Source organism: Solanum verrucosum, unplaced genomic scaffold (genome assembly GCF_900185275.1).
Source record: "Solanum verrucosum unplaced genomic scaffold, falcon-dt-bn FXZP01000103.1, whole genome shotgun sequence".
NCBI classification, from domain to species: Eukaryota; Viridiplantae; Streptophyta; class Magnoliopsida; order Solanales; family Solanaceae; genus Solanum; species Solanum verrucosum.
Window position 1 is genome coordinate 3881094 of NW_026020048.1, and position 26486 is coordinate 3907579.

At 33.6% G+C, this 26486-nt stretch overlaps 4 protein-coding genes across 4 annotated transcripts in view; 3 read left to right on the plus strand and 1 right to left on the minus strand.

Moving 5' to 3' along the window:
• Positions 1–26486, minus strand: part of LOC125822539 (probable polyamine oxidase 4) — a 145261-nt gene that overhangs the window by 79378 nt on the left and 39397 nt on the right. The gene's annotated exons all lie outside the window — the stretch shown is intronic.
• Positions 4029–4670, plus strand: LOC125822546 (uncharacterized). The gene has a single exon (XM_049501955.1). The coding sequence runs from the start codon at positions 4134–4136 to the stop codon at positions 4668–4670; it is 537 nt and encodes a 178-aa protein (XP_049357912.1). The 5' UTR covers positions 4029–4133.
• Positions 5483–6567, plus strand: LOC125821827 (uncharacterized). The gene is made up of 4 exons (XM_049501190.1): positions 5483–6152; positions 6276–6322; positions 6442–6462; positions 6556–6567. Exons 1-4 carry the CDS (start codon positions 5483–5485, stop codon positions 6565–6567), a joined length of 750 nt encoding a protein of 249 aa, XP_049357147.1.
• On the plus strand, positions 9178–10281 carry LOC125821828 (rust resistance kinase Lr10-like). Its single transcript, XM_049501191.1, has one exon. The coding sequence runs from the start codon at positions 9229–9231 to the stop codon at positions 10279–10281; it is 1053 nt and encodes a 350-aa protein (XP_049357148.1). The 5' UTR covers positions 9178–9228.

A 26486-nucleotide genomic window follows, 5' to 3' on the forward strand; every position in this document is an offset into this window, starting at 1 on the left:
CTTTAGCCCAAAGGCTCTTTTGGGGAAAGAAAACATGATTCCCCTCTTGCTCAAATGTAATAGCATTTATAACCTCCTTTGGGAATACTTAGTTCCCTAATAGCTTTTAAAAAGAGAACTCAACTTTAGACTCATGACTTAGCTTGAAACTGAGACTCTTACTCGACTTGAAACTTGAGACTCTTACTTAGCTTGAAACTCTATACTCTTTTTCTTGACTTCTAACTTCACTTGACTTGGAACTATCTTTCCTTGAATCAGAATTATGAATTCAAGGTGTTCGATCACATGTTGTGGAGGGATTCTTGAACGCTTAGACGTACTTTGGAGTGTCGGAAACAACTATAAAACATAGGTATAATACTTTGGAACTTGCTTGAGAAGGTGAGAAAAGAAATGGGGAAACTTGGCTGAGACTGCAGATTTCTGGTGACACAGATGGCACTTACGGACGCCATCAACGGACCGTAGATGGACTCACGGTCCGTCCTGCAGGTCCGTAGATCGCGTCAGAAACTTCCCCCGAATTCATTTAAAAAAAATGACTAAGTGTTGACTTACGGTCCGGACTTACGGTCCGTAGATCAGGTTACGGACCGTAGGTCATGACCGTAGATCGACGCCCCAAAAACCCAACTTCTGTCCCGATCAACGGTTGACCAGTACGGACCGTCAATCGATCTACGGTCCGTAGGTCACGCCCGTAGATGGGGATCGACAGCCCAGAAATTGTTGCGAATTGATGGTGAATCAACTTAAAAAGGGTCATAACACTTAGAATCGCAATTCCCACAATATACAATAGGTTTCAACGTAAATATACGACCCAATCATGTCTCACAACGAATAATAACTTCAACAACACCACCAACAACATCAACAACAACTAACAACTTCAACACTTCAACAACAATTCCCAATCTTTTCTCAAATCATAGAATAAACTTGGTGTGTGTGGGGGAAAGAATCAACCCACACAAAAAAAAACTCACATACCTTGATAGGGATCACCCCCGACGAAAAATCCACAATGATCTTGACTAATCTCCTCTTTCTTCTCTTCTTCTTCTTCTTCTCCTTCTTCTCTTCTTTAATCTCAAGAACCCTAACTCTTTCTCTTTCAAAATGGGACAAAAAAAGAATGATCCAAGGATCAGCCTAATACAACCATATGACCTCAAAAGAAATAATTTGTGAAAGGACCAAAATGCCCTTAAATTTCCGGACGGATTTCCCTTCCAACTGTCCAACTTCTAAATGGCATAACTCCCTCATACGAACTCGGAATCGAGCAAACTCAGTGGCGTTGGAAAGGTCATTCCACGAGCTTCGCAACCATAACTGGAACCACTCCTAACTCATCCTGAGCTAGGAGTTACGACTACTCAAAGTTGGCCAAAACTCACTGATTTTCACACTTGGCCAAATTTCCAGATTTTTTTTTTATTTCATTTTTCCAAAAATGACTATTTCCAAATTTCAAGCTCCTTCAAAGCCACTTCAAATTGTCGGATGTTACATTCTATGTCTTAATCAACCAAAGGCACCAACTCGAACTCGAACAACTACTCATCAACCATAGACAAATAAACTAGCAAGCAACAAAGATATTCAAAGGGGAAAGGAAAAGAGGGATAGAAAGTTTCGGTTCGCAAACACGATACCCACTGAAACGAGCTAAGGTCAAAACGAAAATTACCTATTGGGGAGCAGCGAAGCAGGGGCAGTAACGAGCTAGCCACGAAGATTATTCCACCACCAAAGCGAGATTACTAGGACTCCTATGAACGAAGCAAGGGAACCACACTATGATCACACTAATCTATTCTTTGTTTTAAATGTGTTTTGTATGTATTTTTACTGTTTTTTGCTTAAGTTCTTTAGATATTTTTCGTTCAAAGATCCAACCCCCAACAAAGGAGAAAAAGGGGGTATATATAGGGGGGAAACTAGAGCTCACGATTTGGAAGAGCCCGGTGAATATTTAGAGTAGCTTGGGACAAAATCGTCAATCCGGATTCAAGCCCCTTTGAATTTTTTCTTCCCCAAGGAGAGGAAAAGCTGTTGCTTGTATAAAATTTCAAACGAAATCCCCCAAAATCCGGATGAAAAGATCGAGGTGGGCGGCTGTTGCAGAGAAAGCTATGGGAGCTGCTGTTTGTTGACGTTTCTGGATTTTGCAGTGCATTCACGTGTTGGTGAAGAAGAAAGAGGACGCAGGGGTTGTTTTGTTTGGGCTGCTGTACAATGTTCTGGAAATCTGGGTTCTTTTTGTGAAGGAGAAATGGATTTGGGCCGGGTTGATGGGATTATTGGGTTGGGTCGGCTGGAATGGAAAAGAATTGGAAAAGAGGTGGGCTGGGGGTAATTGGTTTGGGCTGCTGGAGGGAGTATAATGGGCTGACAATTATGGGAGATGGGAATTGAAAAGGGGGGGGGGGGGGGGGGGGTTGGCTGAATGGTGGGATTTGGGATGAAAAATGGCCCAATATTTGGTATTTTAAAGGTTTTAAAAGAGGTAAAAGAAGATGGCTAAAATAGTAAATAAGGTATAGCTAGCCATATTGAATTTAATTTCCGATTTCGGCTAAGATCTAAATAGGATGAATTATGAATCATTAATTAACGAGCTTCTTAATTTTAACAAGAAATAAAATAGTTAACTTAAATAAAAATAATTAATTTAAATACCGACTAGTTAATTCAAAATTGCAATTATGATTTACACTAAACTAAATTAACAAAACGAAATGTTTTTTGATATAAGATATACTAATTACATATATAATTATATGAAATATATTTGTCATTCAAAACATCATAAAAGTCGACCGAAATTATTTAAAATAACCTTGAAACTATTTGAATCTTATAAGGTTAGTTATTTTAAATTGTTTGGAAATTAAGAAGCTTGGCAATCAATCATTATCGAGGAGGATCAAAATTGGGTGTCAACACATCTCTCATTCTGCAAACTAAAGAATTTTAAAGGCAACACTTTTTGCCAAGGAAAATTCATTCAAAAATCATATGGTTTGCAGATCTTTTTCCAAAGACATACATAATAAATATCAAAATTGTTAACTTTTAGAAACTATTTTTCTCCTTAGATAAATAATAAGAAGGTTACCTGGTGTAATCTTTAATCGAAATACCACCAATTCTTCTAGTACATTCTCACTTCGACCTTGCTAAACAAAGCACCGAATTCTGGAGAAGTAATACATTAATCTTCTACTTCCATGATCTGTTTCTCTCAATCAGTAGAATACAAGAAATACCAACAGTATAATAATTTCCTTAAGATTGTTGTTCATCTTGTATTCCTAAGATACTTAGAACAAAACTTTGAAGAACTTGGTAAGAAACAACAAAGTTTAAAGAGTATTTTCAAACTAGAAAATTAAAACTAGTGGAGAAAATAGAATCAACAATAGATTAGAAACAATATAAAAATATTTTTCTTAAAGAAAGAAAATCGAGCCCATTAAATGCACAGTGTCCCTTTAAGGAAATTATTCCCCTCAAGTACCCGAGGTTAATGGAATATATCCTCCCAGGATCGAACGATCTTACTCACCGGTGTATCGTTACGTAAAACCACAGTGTCAGCTAACCACTCAACGACAGTAACGTACACTTAGACTACTAGATTTAGTAGTAGTAGAAGAAGTCTAGAAAAATTCGTTCAACTAAAATGAGAGGAAATCCATTAATTTATAGAAAACAAAGGGTAGTGTGAAAATGTTCTTATTGTGCCTTATCGGAAAGGTCACAAACCTTTGGAAAATTCACAATCTTTCGGAAAGGTCATAACCTTTCATAAAAGTCACAACTTTTCATAATTATAGTCGCAACTCTTCATTTTTCCATTCACACCTTTTAAAATCCAACAGTTGGAACTTTCTCATCAAGGACCAAACACAGGTCTTCCATTGGCTTGGGGACAGAGTAATATTGGTAATGAAAAGTCCACACAGCCTCAACTAGCTAGATGGTTTAATTGCATTTACTCTTAAGACATAATAAAATAATAGTGAGGTCTCAGCTGTACATGAGTAGTACAGAAATGTCAAAGGAAACCTCTCTGCTAAAATATTCAACATTAATCCTCATCTTTCTGCAAACATCCAATGCTTGGAAGAGCAAACCCTACTACTGTCCCCCTTCTGCTTGTGGTCATATCCGGGACATCCGCTACCCTTTTCACTTACACTGATCCAAAACATTGTGGAGATGATCCACAATTTGAATTTACTTGTGAAGACAACCAAACGGTTATGTCGTTCCTCTCCAAGAAGCTGTATGTACAAGCCATCAACTATAATAATCGGACAATTCACGTGGTAGATCCAACTTTACAAGCACAAGATGATCTATGCTCTTTCAGACCTCAGCTTCTGTTCTTCGACCAACCCTATACAATCTTCAGCACATACTATAATGAATTTAGAGTAGCAGAGCCCATTTTCATGTTCAACTGTCCATTTGCTGTTAATAATTCTTTGACATTTCTGGAAATTAGTGGCTGCAAATTAAACAGACACACTTATTTAAAGATTGGAGAAACGAATGTCTCTGAAGTCAGCGATGGATGCACAATGGAATTTATAGCCATGACCTCATGGCCTAATATTAAAAATGCAGAGAACAATATTTCCCAGTTCTGATTTTCATCAAGCACTCCTCTACGGATTTAACCTTTTTTTGAATGAGAATCCGTGTGATTTTAAAGTGAGGAAGAGTAAGGACTTCAATTATATATGCTATGCTCCTTCATGAACATTGTTAGAATACTATGTCGAAACACATGATTAATAGTATATAATGTCGGGTTGGTTTGGTCTCGGGTTGATTTTTTTAGTTAAAACCAAACCAACCAAAATATAGTCGGGTTTTTTTTCCAATACCAAACCAAGTCAAACCAAACCACTAGTCGGATTTTTTTTTTCGGTTTGACTCGATTTACGGTTTGGTTCGATTTTGTACACCCCTACCTTGTTTGCTAGATGGAAAATAGATGATTGATTTGCTCATTAGATAGGTAAATGCCAATGACTGAAATTGAAGGACAAGCCTTTGAAAAGTATTCTCAATGTCTTTCAAGGTTTTTGCATGCTCCATGTCTCAAGTAAGTTTTCACTGCGGTATCATAGGGTGGATAGGACCTTAATGTTACATTCATATAATGATGCTCATTTCCTTTAGTGTTGAGCAAGGAAACAAGGCATTTCCATCGCCATACATCATTTAATAAATAGGTAAACGTCAAAGTCTTCTCTTCAAGTTGGAACTTTCTCATGGGGGCCAAACACAAGTCTTCCATTGGCTTGGGACCCAAAGGAGTAATATTGGTAGTGAAAAGTCCACAGAGCTTTAAGTATCCAACAAACGCAGGCGCATTCATAATAATATTGAACTCTCAATTCTTTTCTTCTCTTGGAAATAGTAGGAAGGAAAAGAATCAACATAGATAGTCCAAATGTATTGTAGGAGAACCATTCTGCTTAAATATTTTACATTAATCCTCATCTCTCTGCAAACATGCAATGCTAGGAAGAGCAAACACAACTGTTCCCCTTCTGCTTGTGGCCATATCCGTAACATAAGCTACCCTTTTCGCTTAAACACCGAGCCAGAATATTGTGGATGTGGTCGAGCATTTGAATTAGCTTGTGAAGGTAACCAAACAGTTATATCGTTATTCTCCAAGAAGTTGCACGTTCAAGACATCTACTATGATACTGAAGCAATTCACCTGGTAGATCCAACTTTACAAACACAAGATGATCTCTGCTCTTTCAGACCTATGCATATCTTCTTCGACCAAGCCTATACATTCTTCCTGTCAAACTATGCAGTAGATCCCATTTTCATGATCGACTGTCCATTTGCTGTTAATAATTCTTCGACACTTCTGGAAATTAGTGGCTGCAAATTAAGCAGACACACTTATTTAAAGATTAGTGATATAGATGCCTCTGCACTCAGCGATGGATGCAGAGTGGAATTGATAGGCCTGACCTCATGGCATAATATTAATTATACAGAGAATAACATTTCCCTTTCTGATTTTCATCAAGCAATCCTCTACGGATTTGACCTTCATTATGATCTGCGGTTTTCTTCACAAAGGATAAGTTATCGACCAAGTAAGGACTTCTTTCAATTATATATGCTCTGCTCCTTAATGAACATTCTTTTCCATCCTAACAAATTAGGAAAACAATGGATATATTCACTCACTACAATTTTATTTCTTTATGTCTCTGTAGGTTTTATTGACCAGATTGTCGGTGAGGACTCAAACTTTTCTCTACATGTACTTTTAATTCTCCATTCACTCACTATATATGCTTCTTAATGAACATTTCTTTCCATCCAAGTTAGGAAAAACAATGGATTCACTCACTACAATTTAATTTCTTTATTTCTTTGTAGGTTTTCTTGATGGGATTCTCTGTGAGGACTCAAACTTTTCTCTACATATACTTTTAATTCTCCATTGATCTCTCATTCTAAATTTGCTAAATTTATGCACTTTAATCTGTCCAGGGATTGGTCTGACGCCATTTCGCGGCCTACTTGAGAATATAGTGTATAAACAAAGGATAAGTAAGGACGGACTTCAATTATATATGCTCTGTTTCTTAATTAACACTCTTTTCCAATCCTAAGAAATTCGGTGAACAGTGGATTCACTCACTACAATTTAATTTCTTCATGTCTTTGTAGGTGTTACTTTTCTCTACATATACTTCTAATCTAATCCTCCATTTATCTCTCATTCTATATTTTTTGCAATTTAATCTAACCAGGAACCAGTCTGAGGCTACTTCTGTATTTCGAATGTGATCCTATATTCTAGTTATGATGGACTAAGGGTGTGTTTGGTACGAAGGAAAATATTTTTCGGAAAATGTTTTCCAATTTTTCCATGTTTGGTTGGATCAAGTGTTTTGAAAAATATTTTTTCAAATCAACTCATTTTCTCAAATTTAAGGAAAATGACTTCTCTTAAAAAATTAGGAAAAACATTTTTCAAAACTTTTCTTCAACTTCAAATTACAATATTTTTTGTTCAGAAAATAAATTTAAAGCTTTTTTTTTTAAAAAAAAAAGTTTCTAACTTCAATTTTTTTATTTTTTTACCCCACCCTCACCCCGACCCTCCCCCCTCCCCAAAAAAAAAAATTTAATTTTTGTTTTTAAAAAATATTTCCAATGTCAAATTTTTTCACCCCACCCCTACCCTGATCCCCCGGCCAGCCCCACTACCTCACCCAAAAAAAAAAAAAAAATTAAAATTTGTTTTTAAAAAATATTTCCAATTTCCAATTTTTACTTTTTAGCCCCCCCCCCCCCAAAAAAAAATAAATTTAATTTATCTTTTAAAAAAATTTCCAATTTTCAATTTTTATTTTTTCACCCCACCCCTACCCGCGACCCCCCTCCCCCCCCCCCAAAAAAAAAAACTAATTTACTTTTTTTAAAAAAATATTTTTAATTTCAAATTTTTATTTTTTTTATCCCATCTCAACCCTCTCCCCCCTCAAAAAAACATATTAAGTTTATTTTTTAAAAGTATTTTCAATTTCAGTTCAAAAAATTATTTTCTACTCTCTAGTAAATATAGAAGATATTTTCTCAAAAATATTTTTTCATTTATAAATCAAACACTAAATTTATTTTCCAGGAAAACATTTTCCTTCATATCAAACACACGCTAAGTAAGGACAATATTCAATTATATTTGCTCTACTCCCTAATTAACTTTCTTTTCCATCCTAACAAATTAGGAAAAACAATTGATTCACTCACTACAATTTAATTTCTTTATGTCTTTGTAGGTATTATTGAACAGATTCTCCGTGAGGACTCAAAACTTTTCTCTACATATCCTTATAATTCTCCATTTATCTCTCATTCTAAATATTTTTCACTTTAATCTAACCAGTGACCAGTCTGTCGCTACTTGTGTATTTCATGGGTAAGCTCCTATATATCCCTTTAGCAAGCTGTATGATTATTTGGCTGGAAATGGATTAACATTCCATTTCGTGAAAATAATAATAATAATAATAATAATAATAATAATAATATTAATAATAATATTAATATTATTATTATTATTATTATATTTTATTTATTTATTATTAAAAGTGAGAAGTGCGAAAATACAAAGTTGAATTACCATTTTACTCATGTCCTAAATTAAAATGTTATAAAATATTTAATTAATTAAATACTAAAAGGTAATAATATATCATATATTATACTAATTCATTTTTCAAAACTCTAATTCATCCTTCAATATTTTTTTTCTTACCCTACCCCGTACCCGACCTCCCCATTCAAAAAATAAATTAAAATTTTAAAATTTTCTTATTTTTTATATTTTAAATAATTTGTTCACCCCTACACCCAAACCACCCCCCCTCCCCCCAAAAAAAAAAATTAAAAAATCATTTTTGAAAAATATTTCAAATTTTGAGATTCTTTTTTACCTCACCCAACCCCTACTCCTCCCCTCCATAAAAAAAATATTTCAATTTTTTTAAAATTCATTTTTACCCCCCCCCCCCCCCCCAATCAATTTTCTTTTAAAAAAATTATTTTTGAAAAATATTTCAATTTTTTACGTCATTCCCACCCCACCCCTAACAAATTTCTTTTAAATAAAAATTGTTTCTAAAAAATATTTCAAATTTTAAACATTTCATGTTTACTTCACCCCTACACCCTACGCCTTACCCAACTATCCCCCAACCGCCACCCCCCACCCCCTCCCCCCGTCAATTTTTTTTATTTTTTTTCCTATTTTGTAAAATAATAACTAAAATTAAATTAAAAAAATTAGATGATATTGTTGTGTTTGCATAGAGAAAACATATAGTCAGTAGAATATATAAATTTAGGCATGTACAAATTTAATAAAATAATATGAGATAAAAGCACATTTCCAAAGACCAGTAATCTAACACTAGTGAGCACAACACAAAAATTCTAAAATAGAACAAGTCGAAAAGACGTCTCTTCAAAACTCATAATTTCTGAAAAGAATAGAACGGTCGGCATAAGAAAAGACTCTCTATGATATATTGGCTCAAGAGGAAGTTAACTTTATGACTTCTTAATCTTGCAGCGTATTTGGGCGCAAAATTTGTGATCGGCCTTCCGTTAATAATTGTATTTTTGGTGATCAAATTCAAAAGGAGGCATTTGTCCATGTATGATGCGATTGAAGGCTTTTTGCAAACACAAAACAATTTCATGCCAATCAGATATAACTACTCCCACTTAAAGAGAATGACTAGAGGATTCAAAGAGAAATTAGGTGAGGGAGGTTACGGCAGTGTATACAAAGGAAAGCTTCAAAGTGGAATAGATGTAGCAGTGAAGATGTTGAACAAGCCTAAAGCTGGTTGTCAAGACTTCATGAATGAAGTAGCTACCATTGGAAGGATTCATAATGTCAATGTGGTTGGACTCGTGGGGTATTGTGTTGACGGAACAAAGCGTGCTCTTGTATATGATTTCATGCCCAATGGATCACTCGACAAGTACATCAGCACCAGTCAAGAAGGAAGTCCTCTGTTAAGTTGGCAGAGGAAGTATGACATTATTCTTGGGGTGGCTCGAGGAATTGGATATTTGCATCGAGGCTGTGATGTACGAATTTTGCATTTTGACATCAAGCCACACAACATTCTTTTGGATGAGAATTTCATTCCAAAGATTTCTGACTTTGGGCTTGCAAAATTATATCCAACAGATAATAGCATTGTGAATCTCACAGCTGCTCGTGGAACTATTGGATATGTTGCTCCAGAGTTGATCAGCAGAAGCATTGGAGCAATCTCTTACAAAGCTGATGTGTACAGCTTTGGAATGCTGCTAATGGAAATGCCGGACTTGAATAGACATGAAGTTGCAAATGATGAGAATTCCAGCCAATATTTTCCTTCTTATATTTACGATAAGTTCAACAAGGGGAAGGAGATCCTGGTGGATGAAGAAGCAAATGATGATGAAAAGAAGATGGCTAGAAAGCTGAGTTTAGTTGCATTATGGTGCATTCAGACAAATCCAATACAACGCCCTTCAATGAGTAAAGTATTAGAGATGCTTGAAGGTGAAGTTGAAGTGCTAGAAGTACCTCCTCAGCCTCTTCAATCTCAACAGATTGTTCATCAAATGATGAGAAGTTCTATGACATTTTCGTCTGATTCAATGGCTTTGTTAGAAAATTCTGTCAAAGTAGACATTTGTTCTGATTGATTATAGTTGTGTATTGTTCATTTAAAATGACATATATGCGAGAACGACTTAATTAAAAGTCTATTTTCAATCTCAAGACTTCATCACTCGATTTTGGGGCTTGGGATTATAGTTTGGGATGATTTTAATGGGGTTTTGTTGTATTTCTTTGTAACACATATATCTATGTAAATTGTTTGGATTTTGAATAAAACACAAAATTTGCCAAAAAAAAAAACTTTCTAATTAAGCTTTTGTGCGAATCTTATCAACAAAATAGTGATTTAAATAGTGTTTTAAATTGGGGATTTGGGGTTTTTACCCCAAAGTGAGATTGATGTGATTCTTTCTAAGATTATCAAATTTAGTTCATGAAAATATAAATCACATAATTGGTCCAAACTTGAATGAAAAGGATTAGACTGGGCATAGGTCAAGTAGCACAGATGAAAGACTAGGATGATTTGGGATGTATATATAGCCTTAGATTTAGTTTGTAATAAAATGAATTTATAAAAGAATAAAGCAAGAAAAAGAAAAATCATATTGAGTTGGACAAATTGGGATAAATCCATTGTTTTGCCCTAATTCAGCCACCCGTCTTGACCCGAGCAAACATGCATAGGCATAATATATAAATATGTAATCTTAACTTGACTTCAACTCATATTTATGCCTTCCAACATTGGTGTTTACAATTAGACACTTAAACTTGTATAAAAGTTGAACAAATTGACACACACGTCTTACGTGGCATCCTACATGACAATTATCATCCTACGTGATGTCCTATGTGTATTTAGCCATATATGGAGAAAATGGTCCAATGTCCCCCTAATCTATACTCAAATTTCCAACTACACACTTGAATTTCACGGGGATCCTATCACCCCCCGAACTGTTAAAAATTGAAATTATTACACCCCTAAAAAGTCACAACCACATTTATGTTGATAAGTGAAATGCACGCGTTTTGACAGGTGGAAATTTTATTAAAAAAACTTTTTTTTAGTTTTTCCCTTTTGATTCATCATTTAAAATTTTTGTTGAAGGTTAAAAGGTCAAAATTATAGATCTGTGTCTTTTGATCTTCTTATTTGAATATTTCAACAGCAAATAGTTTATATGTGACATAAGTAACGTTGATTATGTTTGCAGTGTTTCACACATCTTAAAGTTTGTATCTTGGGTAAGAAATTGTAATCTCCTTTTTATAGACACATACATATCAAGAAGTTGTTGCCGAATAAAAGTCGTATTTCATGTTGTACAAATACTGATCAACATATGCTTCTTTAAGGTGGATAATGTATCATTGTCAATTTCATGGGATACACTTAAAAAATAGTGTTTATTTGTGATAGAGATAGTTAATAATTAGTGGCATTAGAAAATTTAATCGATATATAAAAATCCAATTGCACGTACAACTTTCTTTGTTTGATTCAAGATTATGAGTTCTTTCATATGTAAATTTGACAGGAAAATATTAATTAAATTATTTAGATATAATCATATTACAAAATATAATATAATTGAGCTGTGCTCACGAATAAGAAACTTGATATAAATGGTTGAAATATTTAAAATATCTTATTTAAAAATATTGGGTGTACATCTTCAAAAAAACATCCACTCAAAGAAATAATAATTTTGTATGAATCTAAAGTCTATCATTTATACTACAAAAAAATCTCATACATATCACTATTTTCCTACAGATTACATTATATTTTTGTGAAACGAACATCGTACCTATTACTTACCTGATGATGTGAATGAGAAGTGAAGAATTCAAAATCGTAAGGTAAAAACTTGAAATAGGAGAAAAATAAATAAGAATTAATAATTAACAAAAACAAATCAAGAAAAAAATATATATTAAAGAAAAACAAATACAAAATATCAAGAACTATATAGAGAGGATAAAAAGTAAAGAAATGATAATAGATTACAATATATATAGATTTAATGAAGTTAGCTATTCATATTCCTAACTAAAGAGATTTCATGCATCTGTCGTACCGTTCAATTTAATTTAATTAAATATATGTCTAGAAAACTGAAAAATATATTGATGCTTAGAAAACTGAAAATGATTAAAAGCCTTGTTGGAGGAGGTGTAACTCATAACTAATAAATAAAAAATTAACTTTTGTGTTGGATTAGTAGTTAATAATTAATTTAGATAAATACTCTATAATATTTTAATTTAGTGTAGGGGTAAAAAGGTAATCCACTTTAGTGTTTTCCACTTTTAATAATATATATATATATATATATATATATATATATATGATTTTGAGAATAGAATATTAGTACTATAACATAACATATCAAAGAGACTAATGACTTGCTACTTGTTTCCCTGTGGAAGATTAAAGGTTCAGCTTTCATATCTCCTGTCCTCTATCAAATTACTACTAGCAAACAAGGTAGACTGATCTAGTCCACATATTCCATGACATGATTAGGACTAATATGCCTAAAATGACTTGTCAATGAATATCTATCCCAGTTCAACCACCCTCAATTAAGTTTGGACTAATTTGACCTAGTCAATAATTTTCCAGGTACACCGCTCCACAAACTGAATAGTTTCAAAGAAAAAGATATTGACGAAAAGTCAGTCTTGAGAGTTGGAAAATGTTGCCAATCATATATAGTACTAAATGATCTTAGGCGTATTTATATGCCTAAGTTGTCGATATTTGCCCATGTTTGGATTGAATTGAAGAATGATCTAAGACTATTGACTTGATTTTGTTAAACTTGTGATGATTGTGCACTAAAATATATGATTAGTTGTTTCAGGAAATTTTGAGGGATTTGGAGAAGAAGAAGCAAAGAGGAGAAGAGAAGAAAATGGACCAAGGCAAAAAGACACATTGGCTGGCGCTTTGCTAGGTGCGCCGCGCAAAGGCTTAAAGTTCAGAGTCGATTATGAGGCGTACAAAGAGGTGCGACGCGCCAACACTTGAAGTTCTGAAGCGCCTTCCTGGAGCTCTGCTAGGCGCGCCGCGCCAAGGTGGAAAGTTCTGCGGCGAGTGCTAAGCGCAATGAAGGGCGTAGCACGCCAAAGGAATTTTGACTTTTCTAGCAAAACCATTATTAAAAAGGATTCCAAATTGTAGTAGACTTTGAATCCAAGTTTTCCAACACTTATAAATAGACCCTTAGGGCTCCATAGTTAGTTTGACTTTTTATTAGTGTGCAAGAGCAAGTATCATCGTTTGTAATAGGTTTTGTCCACTGTAACGAGGTGGATGGCTCGATGATTGTCCATTGTAACGAGGTGGATGGCTCGATGATTGTCCATTATAACGAGGTGGATGACTCGATGATAATGCTGAAGATTTGCAAGTTGACTTTGAACTTCAAGCGATGTTGGATCATTTGAAGTTGACTATCAAGCTTCTAACCTTACTCGTTGGAATTTTTGAGGTATTCCTTAAAAATTCTGTCCCAGTTAGAACTTTTGGCAAATCTCAAAATGATCTCCAATTTTGACTTGCTGGAGATAACACCTTCATTGTGAATTTTTCAGATATTCTTAAAAATTTTGTCCCAGTGTTTATTTCAAGGAGAGAAAATCACATTGGATACATGACTGAGCCGTCGTGGCGCCTACATATCCTGTTGAGCCAGGAATCAGGTCAAATGTAGTTCCAATCCTGTAGATGATGAATGCTGCAAAGATTCTGAGACAAGATCATCAGTAGAAAATGTAGAATATGAACATGATGAAATAGGAAAATGATATTCCATGCGATATTCAAAGCCTAAATACAAGATATATCACATTTTTGGGACATACAACCCAATGAAGTAAAATAGACATCTCACACTGACAAGATTAGCCTAATGACACTTTTTACAATGAACAAACCAAAAAGGAAAGGCAAATTCTTTTTTTCTTTAATGGAAAGAATCTAAAAAAAAAAAGCTTTGGAAAATATTAAAGAGTGAGTGCTTGCTCACCCCCCCCCCCCTCCCCCCCTTTTTTTTTGCAGAATAAAGAATGTGATGAGAAAGTCAAATTTTGACTACAATTGGTACCAACAGTTAGGATTGCAAGTAAATATGTTTTTTTTAACGAAGATTGAATTCAAGGTAACTCTTACAACTTCAAGTGGTACCTCAAACATACTTAAGTATCAACATGATTTGTTCACCTTGCTTCAAACAAATGTTTTGAATTATACCAATCCTCATGTGTCAGTTGCCCTCACAACATGAAAAGCCTTATTTTACACATATTTGAAGCATATTATTTGAGGACACTTTTTGAAGTGCACCCACACTCACAAGAATGTTCAATGCATGTAAATGTGATACCATATGCTTGACCCTTATGTAAATCTCCACTAATGTGAGAACATTTGGAATAAGATCATGTAGGGCTTGTCATTGTCTTGTGATGTAGGCAGTTGGGACGGGTAGAATATTTATTTGGGATAAGAGTGACTTAATTCCTTCTTGAGCGTCACAGTGAATTTGTGCTTTTGATGATTGATACACCTTTGACTTCTAATCCTCTTTATTGTCCCTTGTTTTTTTTTGTTTTTTTTTCAACTTCTTTTAAATTCTTATTTGTTAGAGCTTTTCCTATTGTCACCCCTTTATTTTGAATTTTTCTCCTCTTTTGTTGGAGTTTTTCCCTTCTCGTCTTTCATTGACCTTGTAGGGGTATTTTTGTCTTTCTTTATCTCTTTCCACCTTTCATTTTTTTTGCTTCCTCAACTTTGGGAGACTTTGTATATTTTGCCTTTGGCAACTTCAAACATGGATCTTCTTTTATAATTTGTACATTCTTGGTGCACTCAAGAATGTTGGGCCAAGAGAGGGATAGTGCATGTAAGCACTAAAAAGGGGTAGTGCCTAAGATGTGGTTGTCCAAAGAAAGGCTTCAGGCTCAAAGTGGGTAAAACTAGGGATTACTGTCATTTGATAGGTTTTGAAAGGCACAATCGGGGCAAAGAAGGCCTACAATCCTTTCCCAAACCAAACATAACTCAAGATTTCACCTCGATAAACATTCAAGCCAAGTTTTAGACCAACAATGTGATGCAATTGAATTTTGATCTAAAAGCTCACCACACAATGCACATGGAATCATGAGGTTGATTTTATTCTTATCTTGAATGCATGCAAGAGAATTTTCAAACATCACAAAAGTATAAATGAGAGATACCAAAAGAATCTATGGTTTACCACAAAGTCAGTCTTCTTCATCATATCAAATATTTTTACATGCTCCTAACTGCATTGGTCTCATTTGAGCTGAAGACATGACTCTTTTAATATGTATAAAATGATTTCTTTTTAAAAGAATGAATAAATACCGAACCCAAGAAGAATTGCCTACATATCTCATCAAGATGAGAATCAGGTATATGTAGTTCATGCAGATATGTCTTTGAAAATATGCACAAACTATTTGATTTTTTTTAATTTTTTTTTGAACTTAAAAGAATGAATATCGAACCCAAGAAGGGCTGCCTACGTATCTTATGGAGATGAGAATCAGGTTTGCGTAGTTTGTGCAAATGTGCCTTTGAAAGTATACACAAACTATTATAATTTTTTTTTACTTTCAGAAAAAATAATACCGAATCCAAAAAGGGCTGCCTACGTATTTCACCAAGATGAGAATCAGGTTCACGTAGTTCGTTCAGATATGCTTTTGAAAATATGCACAAACTATTTTTTTTTGAATTTAAAAGAATGAAACCAAAGAAGGGTTGCCTACGTATCTCACCGAGATGAGAATCAGATTCGCACAGTTCGTTTAAATTGGGTATAAAATTATTCAAAAACTTAGACAAACTTACAGTGATGACTCGAAAATATAGTGTCGCTGACATCTTTAGTCAAAGAGTGCATTCTAATTGTTTGCACCAATATGTTTTGCATTCTCTTAACTGTCTATCTTTGTACTGTCTGTTGAATGTGGTCTCCGAATTCCAACAGTAACCACTTGTTGTTGTATTCTTTTCTGAATATCTCTTGGAATTGTGTGGTCTCTCAATTATCTATGAGAATCACACATTATTATGACTATCCCCAACTGTTGTCGGGGACGATTTTCCTGCAAAAATATGTGAAATGTGTGAAAGTAGTGCCAGCATGCGAAAGAAAAAATAAATAAATGAGTGACTTCATAGTCAAAGACTCCATGATTTATCTTTTTGACTTGATTTTAATGTCTTGTGAGATACAAAAACTTGAATTTCGCGATTCCTCTTGTCCCTTGCAACTTCAGATGAACAATGACTTCCAAATTTGAAAATAAATCAACCTCTTGATTAAAAGAAAAGAAAAAACTCAAACAATAAAAGTGTTAGATCGTGTTCATAATGAATAATGTAAAATATCACACAAATAATTAATTATTAAACATATAAACACTGTTTTGATTGAAAACAAACTCAATTATAACACATAACATACAAATAGTTATTACACGTCCTATACAAATATGTGACCCTTTTCTGTCAAGGGTAGGCCTACCGATCTGAAGGATGTATTACGCCATTTGACGACACTGTCCTAAAATTCAAATTTATACAAACTTTATGAATAGAACTGAATGAGGATACATAATAGGGAAAAAGGACACAAATAATCAATCCCACGTAGTGGTACCATCCTAAGCTATGCCTCCATGGACGGTCCTTCTGTTTGATTTCATGTCATCTCCGAATGTCCACACTTTTGGATGAAATTGGTGACTTTATCCTTCTTCGACTCGAACAGACTATTAAGCTCACTACCCCAAGGAACATTATTTTGTCAAATGACATATACATCCTTCAAATTTAAACACATATGCATGATTGTCTTTTATTGACCAATGAGCCAACTAGACACAAGGTCGGCCTCTAATGGGCCCAACACTCCTTGGGTGTTAGGTCGACTTAGTTCAAAATGCGCTAAATTCAGGATTTAGATTCGCTCTACGCTAGTTGACTAAGAGTGACTTTTGAAAGACTGGAAACCCAAGCAGACAACTTAGGCTGGAACTCACGACAACCATTGGATGCATGATGAACCAATAAATTACGATTATTTCTAAAAATGGCTGAGTATAAAAAATTCCGTCTGCGGTTCCGCAAAATCATTTTTTAATATATTATACATATATGTCGGAAAATATTATGAATGCAATGACAGTTTATATACAGTTTAAACAAATAATGAATAAATAACAAGTATAATATACAAATAATCAACAAAATATACAAGATATAATGAATAACACAATAAAAGAATAACTCCTCAATTTAAAAAAAATGAACTCATAATGATTAGAACCTCTATATCTCCAAATAATGAATAAAGAATAGGTATAATATACAAATAATCAACAAAATATACAAGATATAATGAATAACACAATAAAAGAATAATTCCTCAATTTAAAAAAATGAACTCATAATGGTTAGAATCTCTATATCCCCAGCAGAGTTGCCATTCTGTTTACATCCCTACTTTATTCAAATAAGGAGAAATGTCGTGGTGACTCAAAAAATAATCAATTATTTCAATGTTAAAATAATTTAAAGAATAAACGAATTTTAAAGGAGTCGCTATCTAATTTTAGGAAAAACTAAGAAAGCAATTTAAAAATGTCCACGAAACCATTAGATTCTAGGTAAGGGGTTCAAGTGATTCCGAAGGGAAGGCGTTAGACATCCTTCGAAATCTACAAACATGGTTCCCGACTGAATTTATTTTTTCAAATTGAGGAGGAGATAAAATAGTATACAATTATAACAAACATACGACATGCTCAAGTAATAAAATAAAACAATAATATCAAAACGACCTAAGGTTTGCTTAACATCGATACTATATATAATTAAACATATTCGAACTCCATTGGAATAGCTTCAATGAGAGTAAAAGTATTAGTTATAAATAAATATGAATAAAAATAAATAAAATAAATAACAACTAAAAATAAAAATCCGTCTTATTAACATGGGATGCCTTGAAAATCGACTGTAATTTCTTCATCGGCCAATTTTATAAATAATACAAAAGAAACAAAAGACCATATAAACTAACTAAGAGGCAACACCCAAATGATAACAACATAACAGACAATAATAATAACTAAATAATAACGACCTAGCTAATGAAAAAATAGAAAATTCTTAAAATTGCATGGAATCAACAATTAAGAGACACCATATATGAATAAAAATAAGGACAATAATGGATAAATGAAGCAAACAATAATAATAACAAAATACTACCATGCCTTATCTAATATTATAAGAATATAGTCTAAACAACAACAAAGCGTATCACTAATAATTACGAAAATGAGCAAATTCACTACAAAACAAAACATAATTAATGGAACAAGTATAAAGAAAGCAAAATATGATCATAAAAAATAAATAAATACCCAAACAGATCTGTCAAGAATCAGTAAAAAATGTAGATATAATAATATAAAAAATAAAATAAAAATGACCATGAAATTAGTTAATACATAGAAAAAGTAGTTGCCAATAAGATGAGAACAATAGCAAAATAGATAAAAGAAAAGGCATACCAACAGTGTATAAACTGTGTTCCACCGGAAATGGAGTGGCATCGGCGTTTCACCGGTGGTGGTTTCAAGTGGTCATTTGGAGATCGATGGTAGCAGCGATGGAGGTGTTCTGGTGCTCTAAGCTCTTTACCGGAAACCTGCAAAAACAAATTGAAAATTGAAAAATGGAAAAAGGGAGAGGAGGACTGGCGACGTCGGTCTCTGGTTTTGTTGGCTTTCTTCTTTGCTTGTTGGTGGAAATGGTTTGTTGTTGTTGATCTGAAGCTCGCTGGAAAAAGGGGAAAACAAAAGGGGTTTTGGGGTTTGTTGTGGTAGTTGAGTTTGTTTCAGGTGGGGTTTTTGGTGGTGGGAGGAGTTGCTTGTGGCTGGTTTTTGGTTGGCTGAAAAAATGGGCGAAAGAGATGGTGATCAGGAAGGAGGGTGGCAGTAGCTTTGAGAATATGATAAAAAAATATCTTAGGATTTTTCATTTTTGGAATTTTTCACGACTCCTCACTTAATAACCATGCTATTATTTAAATAGGAAATTGAAAACCACATATAGTACAATATCATTATCTTAAAACTATGGGTCAAAATCACTAGCTAATAAAATATTTATGTATGAAATTTTATTCATATTCGAATGAATTTTTAGATTGTGCAAAATATCAAAATGAATATTAACAAATGTAACAAATAAAATGAATATTAAAAAATGTAATGAACGTAAGTAATGATGTGTAAAAAATGCAATTTAACAGAACTAATGATTTAATCAAAATGAAAAAAATATTTGAACGTATTCAATCGGCTGTGACAAAAAATAATGTAATTAAAATTAACTGATAAAAAAAAATCTCAAATTTTGACAAATAAGAATAGTTATCGATAAACTTATTTAAAATTATAAAAAAATGTATTTTGAACTATTAAATAAATAAAACTTAAAAGTTACGAATTTTGAAAATATTAGGCCAAAATTGGGTGTCAACAAATACAATAAAAATAACCCTCGGAGTAGTGGTATCATCTTGTTTGGCAATACGATATAAGTAACCTTCAGGGTAAGAAATATTATCATATCTAATAATATAATGCAGATAAACGTCTTCTAGATATCTTTAGTTGTTGGAAAATAATAATATTGCTCTTTTCGTGGTTTTCGTTAGTACCATCTCCTTACATAGTTGCAATGTTCATCACGGTCCTCGCTTTGAATGAAATAATGCTACTCATATTCCCAATTCTTTGGTATAAGAAGCATACAAATTTTTCTGCATTTACAGAAAATTGTTAGTTTAAAATGAACTGATCTGTGTCGATCTCTTCAGTTGCGTGCTCCTTCTTTAACTATCTCCGGTTGAATTCTCCGATCTCCCGTTTCTTGATAGACAGGACAATATTTTTATGCGAAACAATTGGAACAGGAAAGAAATTTTTTAAGAAAACTAGATTTTCAAAAAGTAATATTTGGAAAGGTCGCTGCCAAGTGTCATGTCACGTCAAGCTTAAGACCAGGGGGCTAACCAATACTGTTCTCAAGGGGGTGGGCAATAATAGCAAACTCTTAACTAAGGCGCAAATCCTAATACACCAAAATGGGGGATGACGAATGAGGAGCTACTCCAAAAGCTCATGGCTGAACTAGGAACAAAATAAATGCTAGGATAGATAAGTAGGATGAGAACATCAGAAACATCCAAATGTCCCAAATGAGTTTAGAGAAACAAGTTTCGCAAGTAGCCAATTCTCTGAACTTGTGTCCCCAAAGTGGGCTGCCCGGTGATACTGAACCCAACCCAAAATAACTAAATGCGGTAAGTGCTAGAAGTGAGTTACAATTAGAGGAACTAGATCCAAAGAAGAGAGATACTGAGGCAGGTACTAAATAAAAGAAAGTGCAAGAGGTAGTAAAGAGCTCCAATGTTGAGGCACCCGTTTCTCAAAATAAACTACCACCTCCGTTTCCACAAAGGCTCAGAAAGCAGAATAAGGATGAATGCTTCGATAAGTTTCTCTCTCTCCTTAAACAGGTTCACATTAGTATGCCTTGGGTTGACATTTTGTAGGGTATCCCGAAGCATGCTAAATACATGAAGGATGTAGTGGCTAACAAGATGAGGCTCACGGAGTATGAAATTGTGGCACTTATTGAGGAGTGCAACTCTAGAATCCAAAATAGATTGCCCAAAAAGTTGAAAGATTCGGGTAGTTTTACTGTACAGATTACAATTGGGCAAAATGTTCATGCTCGGGGGTTGTGTGATTTGGGGGCGAGTATAAATCTTATGCCCTTATCATTGTATAGAAAGCTTGGGTTGGGTAGTCCTAAACGAACCACTGTTATTCTCCAACTCGCTGATAGGTCCATTGTTAGGCCAGAAGGGGTAGTAGAAGATGTGTTAGGACAAGTAGGTTTTTCCCGGTAGATTTTGTGGTCTTAGACTTTGAACAAGATTCTAAAGTTCCATTCATCTCGGGGCGTACTTTCTTGGCCACAATGAGGGCATTGATTGATGTAACGGTCGTACAATTAACTATGAGGGCACATGATAAAGTTGAAGTGTTTGATGTTTATCGCGCTTTAAAATTGCCTTTTAACTATGACGAATTGTTTGCTATTATGGTTGTAGACCACCTAGTTGAGTCACAGTCAGTTGTACTCGAAGATCCCTTAGAAAGAGTGTCAGTGGGTCATGAGGTGAATGGAGATACTGAGGCCCAAAAGATAGAAATATGTTTGAATCTAGCACTTGTGGAGACTCACAAGCGTAGAGTCGAGTTATTAGATCGTGAGTTAGGACCTCCACCAAAGCCTTCAATTGAAGAAGCTCCCAAGCCGGAGCTAAAAACTCTGCGTGCTCACCTAAGGTATGCATTTTTGGGTACTAATGAAACTTTTCCTATTATACTTTTTGCAGAGTTGTCTGATATATAGGTTGATGCAGCATTGAGGATCCTAAAGCGGAGAAAGAAGGTGATTAGCTGGTAGATGGTTGATATTCACGGGATTAGTCCAGCGTTACGTATGAATAAAATCTACATGAAAGATGATCATAAACCAAGTGCACAATATCAACGTAGGCTAAATCTTGTGATGAAAGAAGTGGTGAGAAAGGAGGTAATAAAGTGGCTAGATGCTGGAATTGTGTACCCAATTTCTGATAGTAAGTGGGTAAGTCCGTGCAGTGTGTTCTCAATAAGGGAGGTATAACAGTGGTAAGGAACGAAAAGAACGAGTTAATCCCTACTAAAACAGTGATCGGTTGGAGAATTTGTCTGGATTACCGGAAACTTAATGATGCCACCCAAAAAGATCACTACCTAGTTCCCTTCATTGATCAGATGTTTGACCAACTAGCAGGGCAGAAGTACTTTTATTTCTTAGATGGGTATTCTGGACACAACCAGATCTTAATTGCCCCCGAGGATTAGGAAAAGACCACGTTCACTTATCCTTATGATACCTATGTTTTCAAATGTATATTATTCGAACTTTGCAATGTACTGGCGACTTTTCAAAGATGTATAATGGCCATTTTTCATGATATGGTGGAAGACTTTGTAGAAGTGTTCATGGATGATTTCTCCGTCTTTGGGAAATCTTTTGAGGTATATCTCCGAAATCTTAATAAAGTACTTGCTAGATGTGAGGACACTAACTTAGTGCTAAATTGGAAAAAATACAATTTTTTGGTTAGAGAGGGGATAGTGTTGGGCCACAAGGCACTACAAGAAATCGTATTTACTGTGACAACATTTTGTGGCGACTCATTCTATTGCCACTAAATTAGAGGTTTTAGTGGCGACCCATCATAATCGCTACAAAAGATGATAGTTGTAGTGGCAAAAAAAATTGTCGCCACAGAAAATGATATATTAGTGGCGACTATTTTTGTGTCGCCACTTATATGTGAAACTTTATTTAATAATATATAGCTGAATTTTTTTTAGTGGCAACAAAATAAATGTTGCCACAACAGATCATTTGTGGCAACTATGTCGCCACGAAAAGTGGAGCTTTTGTGGCAGCATATTAAGTCGTTAATAATATTTTCTTTGATATTGTAATATTATTTTATCGTATATTCAAAGTTTATTTTAATAATTGTAGATATTCTTATATATTTGATATTTTTTTAGTGATAAATAAATACATAAATATTTAAGTACATTATTTTACAATATATTAAAGGTCATCACTAGTTAACTGTGTGTGGACATGTCTGCTCCAATCGTTATAATTTTTATATTTTCTTCATTTTAATTTGTTTGTTTTTTTTCCTTTTTAATATGTTATAAATTTAAAATTTGCTTTAAAATTACTATAAACTACAATAATTAAAAACTTAAAATATTAGGCGCATATAAAATATTTGGTTAACTCTCGAAATTCTATCATGCCACATAAATTGAGACATAAAAAGTAACATATATTATTTGAAATGATGTAATCAATACTATAAGTTAAAATAATTACCAACTTAAAATATTTTAAAACATGTAAAAATTTTGGTTAACTATCAAAATTTTATCATGCCACATAAATTGCGACAGAGAAAATAACATATATTATTTAAAATTCCTATAAATTAAAATAATTAACAACTTAAAATATCTTAAAAACAAGTAAAAAATTTGTTTGACTCTCCAAATTTTATTAGTGTCACATAAATTTGAACAAAAGGATTAACATATATTATTTGAAAATTATGTAGAATTTATACTAAAATACAATAATTAACAACAAATATATGAAGTAGTTTAACAAATATAACCATTTTAATAATACAGTAAAGCCATTTATTCTCCTATATATATATATTAGTTAAATAAATATCATTAGGAATTCCTTAAGGTAGGTTCACAAATCTCATTTCCCCCAAAATCCCGTTCTTCATTCCAGGGAAACCATATCTCCTTCATACCTTTCCCCCTGAAGTTCAACTAGCGATTTTTCCTCTCCATTTCCCTACGACCTAGTAGATAGACTCTACACAAAGAGAATTTGAAGAAATGGCAAGAATTTTTGCTTGGGTCCTTAAGATTCTGACGCAATGGGTCCTTAAGATTCTGAGAAAATGGACTCGGGTGATGATTATTCGGAAATCGGAATCATGTATTTCAGCTGCTGATGCTGAGCAAACGGATTTAGGTAATTTTTCTTTACTTCTTTCTACCTTTCGTAGTTAGGTTAATTATTTTGACTATTTGTTCCTCTTTCATGGTGAATATTCTGAAATTTTATAGTTTTATTGATGAGATTTTGGATGTTTTTCATGTATTAGCGTTAAGTTTTATATAATGAGTGCTAGAAATTGTTCATTCACCATATGTTATCCCTATTTACAATGCTCTTAGATACAAGAGAAGGGTTTGTTTGTATTGTACTTGATTTGTTTGGTTTGGTGAGTTGGAATATGAACAAATGAAGCATCAAATAATGTCAAAAAAATGTGGTTTGGATCAAGAGAATCAATGGTCTCTGCCTTTGTTGAAGTTTGTGTCGCTCATATTTGCCATTTTTTTTATCGTGGCATCATTTTAGTCAGCTACACCTCGATTAATTCTTTCATTGGACTAGCTTCATGTTATGTCATTTCTCTCCAACATATTTGAAAAGGGCTACAATAATTGTGAGTATGAAGCCATGGACTGATCAAAGTGTCACCTCTGATTGTTGTTTTTTCAGGAAAGATTTCTCATTCTCCAAATGTTGTGACATTCAAAGAAAAATATAATCTCTCTAAACAAAACATAATGAAGATGACATAAAAGATTTCTCATTTTAGCTTTTCTTCAAGAGTCGCTCTAGTGTTTCTTCCTCCTTCTTGAGGATTTTTTTGGTTATGGGGAAGAAAATATTAGTTGTTAGATCAAGCTAATGTGAAATCTTATATCTTCAATATGAGTATGTAAATATAATAGAATATTGAATATGTGATGAGATTCTTCACCTTTGTAATTGTGAGTATGTATCTGTGTGCTTTATTTATCTCTGTATTTTTTTAAGGATATAGGATCAAGAATAATCTGTCATAATGATCTCATCATCGGTGTATTAATTTAGAGCTTAAATTCTATGCACTGATAGTTTAAAAGATATCTATACAATTAAATCTCATTAAAAATTAATTAACTAAAAGACATTTTATCATAGTTTGAGGACGTGGAAGTTCGGGAACCACGTCTCAGCCAAAAATACAACCAATAGGGATTACCGAGGTATCTCTAGAGACAGGATAATCATGTACTTCAAGAGAAGGGCCTCTACAAACAGGACAAGATGTTCCAAGAGCAAATGGTTGCTATCATGACTAGAATGCAATAGGTACTTGTTTGCACCTTCTTTAAGAGTCTACTCCTTTTCTTGACAATTCTTCTTTCTTACTATTTGATAATTATTTTGTGACTTGCTCCATATATGTTGTTGAGTTGTTCTTTCAAATATGGTTTTCTTTATGACGCATACAAAGTGTTTGAAAAAAATTCTGAAATAAAGTAAGCATGAAAAAACTGTTAGTGTAGTGTTCTTGATCCTCTTTTCATTTTTAAAAATGGTGTTGTTGTTGTTTTTGTTTTCAACAAATTTTGTATGATTTTGTTAGTATAAATGATTTTCATCTTTGTGGCATTTGAGAAGTATGGAGGAACAAAACCTATAAGATTGTTACTTTCCATGTTTAAATCTCTCAAAGTTTTTGGATTTCCATTGACTTTTGGGATTTGTCCCTCTAAAGCATTGAAGGCTAAAATCAAAGTAGCAAGACTAAAAATGTTATGAAGAGAGGAAGGTACTAAACTAGTGAACCTATTATTAGTAAGAGAGAGAACTTTAAGGTGAAAAAAGTCTCAACCACAAGAAGCATCATGAAACCACCAATAGGACAAGTGTAGAATTAGTAGTCATGACAAAAGAAAAAAATTGCAAACTGACCTGAGAACTTAAAAGAGTTAAAAGTCTTAAAAAGCAACAAATATACTACTTATATATGAATAGCTAGTAAATTGAGCAGCCAAGTGCTTATATTAAGTTAAGTTAACACACAAACAGAGCTAGCTAATATGGTTTAAGAATGTTATGTTAAAAAAAAAAGATGGGAGCTAGAGTGGGTGTATGAGAAAAGGCTCAAAATGATCCTTTATCTTTGAACATAGATTTAAAGTGATCCTTCCTATATTATATGGAGCACTAATAGTCCTTTAAGTTTGCATTAATGGAGTACATTCAGTAGTACTCCAAGTAGAAACAATAAAATTTTAGTGGCAGCTGATGACATACAAAAGTCAAGCCCATCTACAGATAGCAAATTTCAATTGAGGAACTGAAGTACTTTGAAAACTTGCTTTTGAAGGGACTACATTGAAGGAATCACCTGAAACGTTATATTATATTTGCTTAGTTTGTTAATGATTTTCAAAATGGAGAATATTTTAAAAGAAGCCTTCTGTCGGATACCTCAAACTACCAGGATTCACATAACCATTTATGTATATGAGAAAAAGAAAGTATCACCTATTTCTTATTTCAAGAACTTGATGTGGCAAAAATAGTAGGAAAAATACCTAGCTAATGAATTAACTATATGAACTCTCATCTTTGGAGATTATATATGAATCTGAAAAGTGGAACAATGACTATTTTTCTTTAAAAAATTGTATAATTCTTTCTGGC

Coding starts and splice junctions, on each gene's coding strand:
- LOC125821827 (XM_049501190.1), top strand. CDS start 5,483: ATGTATTGTAGGAGAACCATTCTGCTTAAATATTTTACATTAATCCTC. Junction 6,153..6,275: donor AAGGATAAGTTATCGACCAA/GTAAGGACTTCT, acceptor ATGTCTCTGTAG/GTTTTATTGACCAGATTGTC. Junction 6,323..6,441: donor ACTCAAACTTTTCTCTACAT/GTACTTTTAATT, acceptor ATTTCTTTGTAG/GTTTTCTTGATGGGATTCTC.
- LOC125821828 (XM_049501191.1), top strand. CDS start 9,229: ATGTATGATGCGATTGAAGGCTTTTTGCAAACACAAAACAATTTCATG.
- LOC125822546 (XM_049501955.1), top strand. CDS start 4,134: ATGCTTGGAAGAGCAAACCCTACTACTGTCCCCCTTCTGCTTGTGGTC.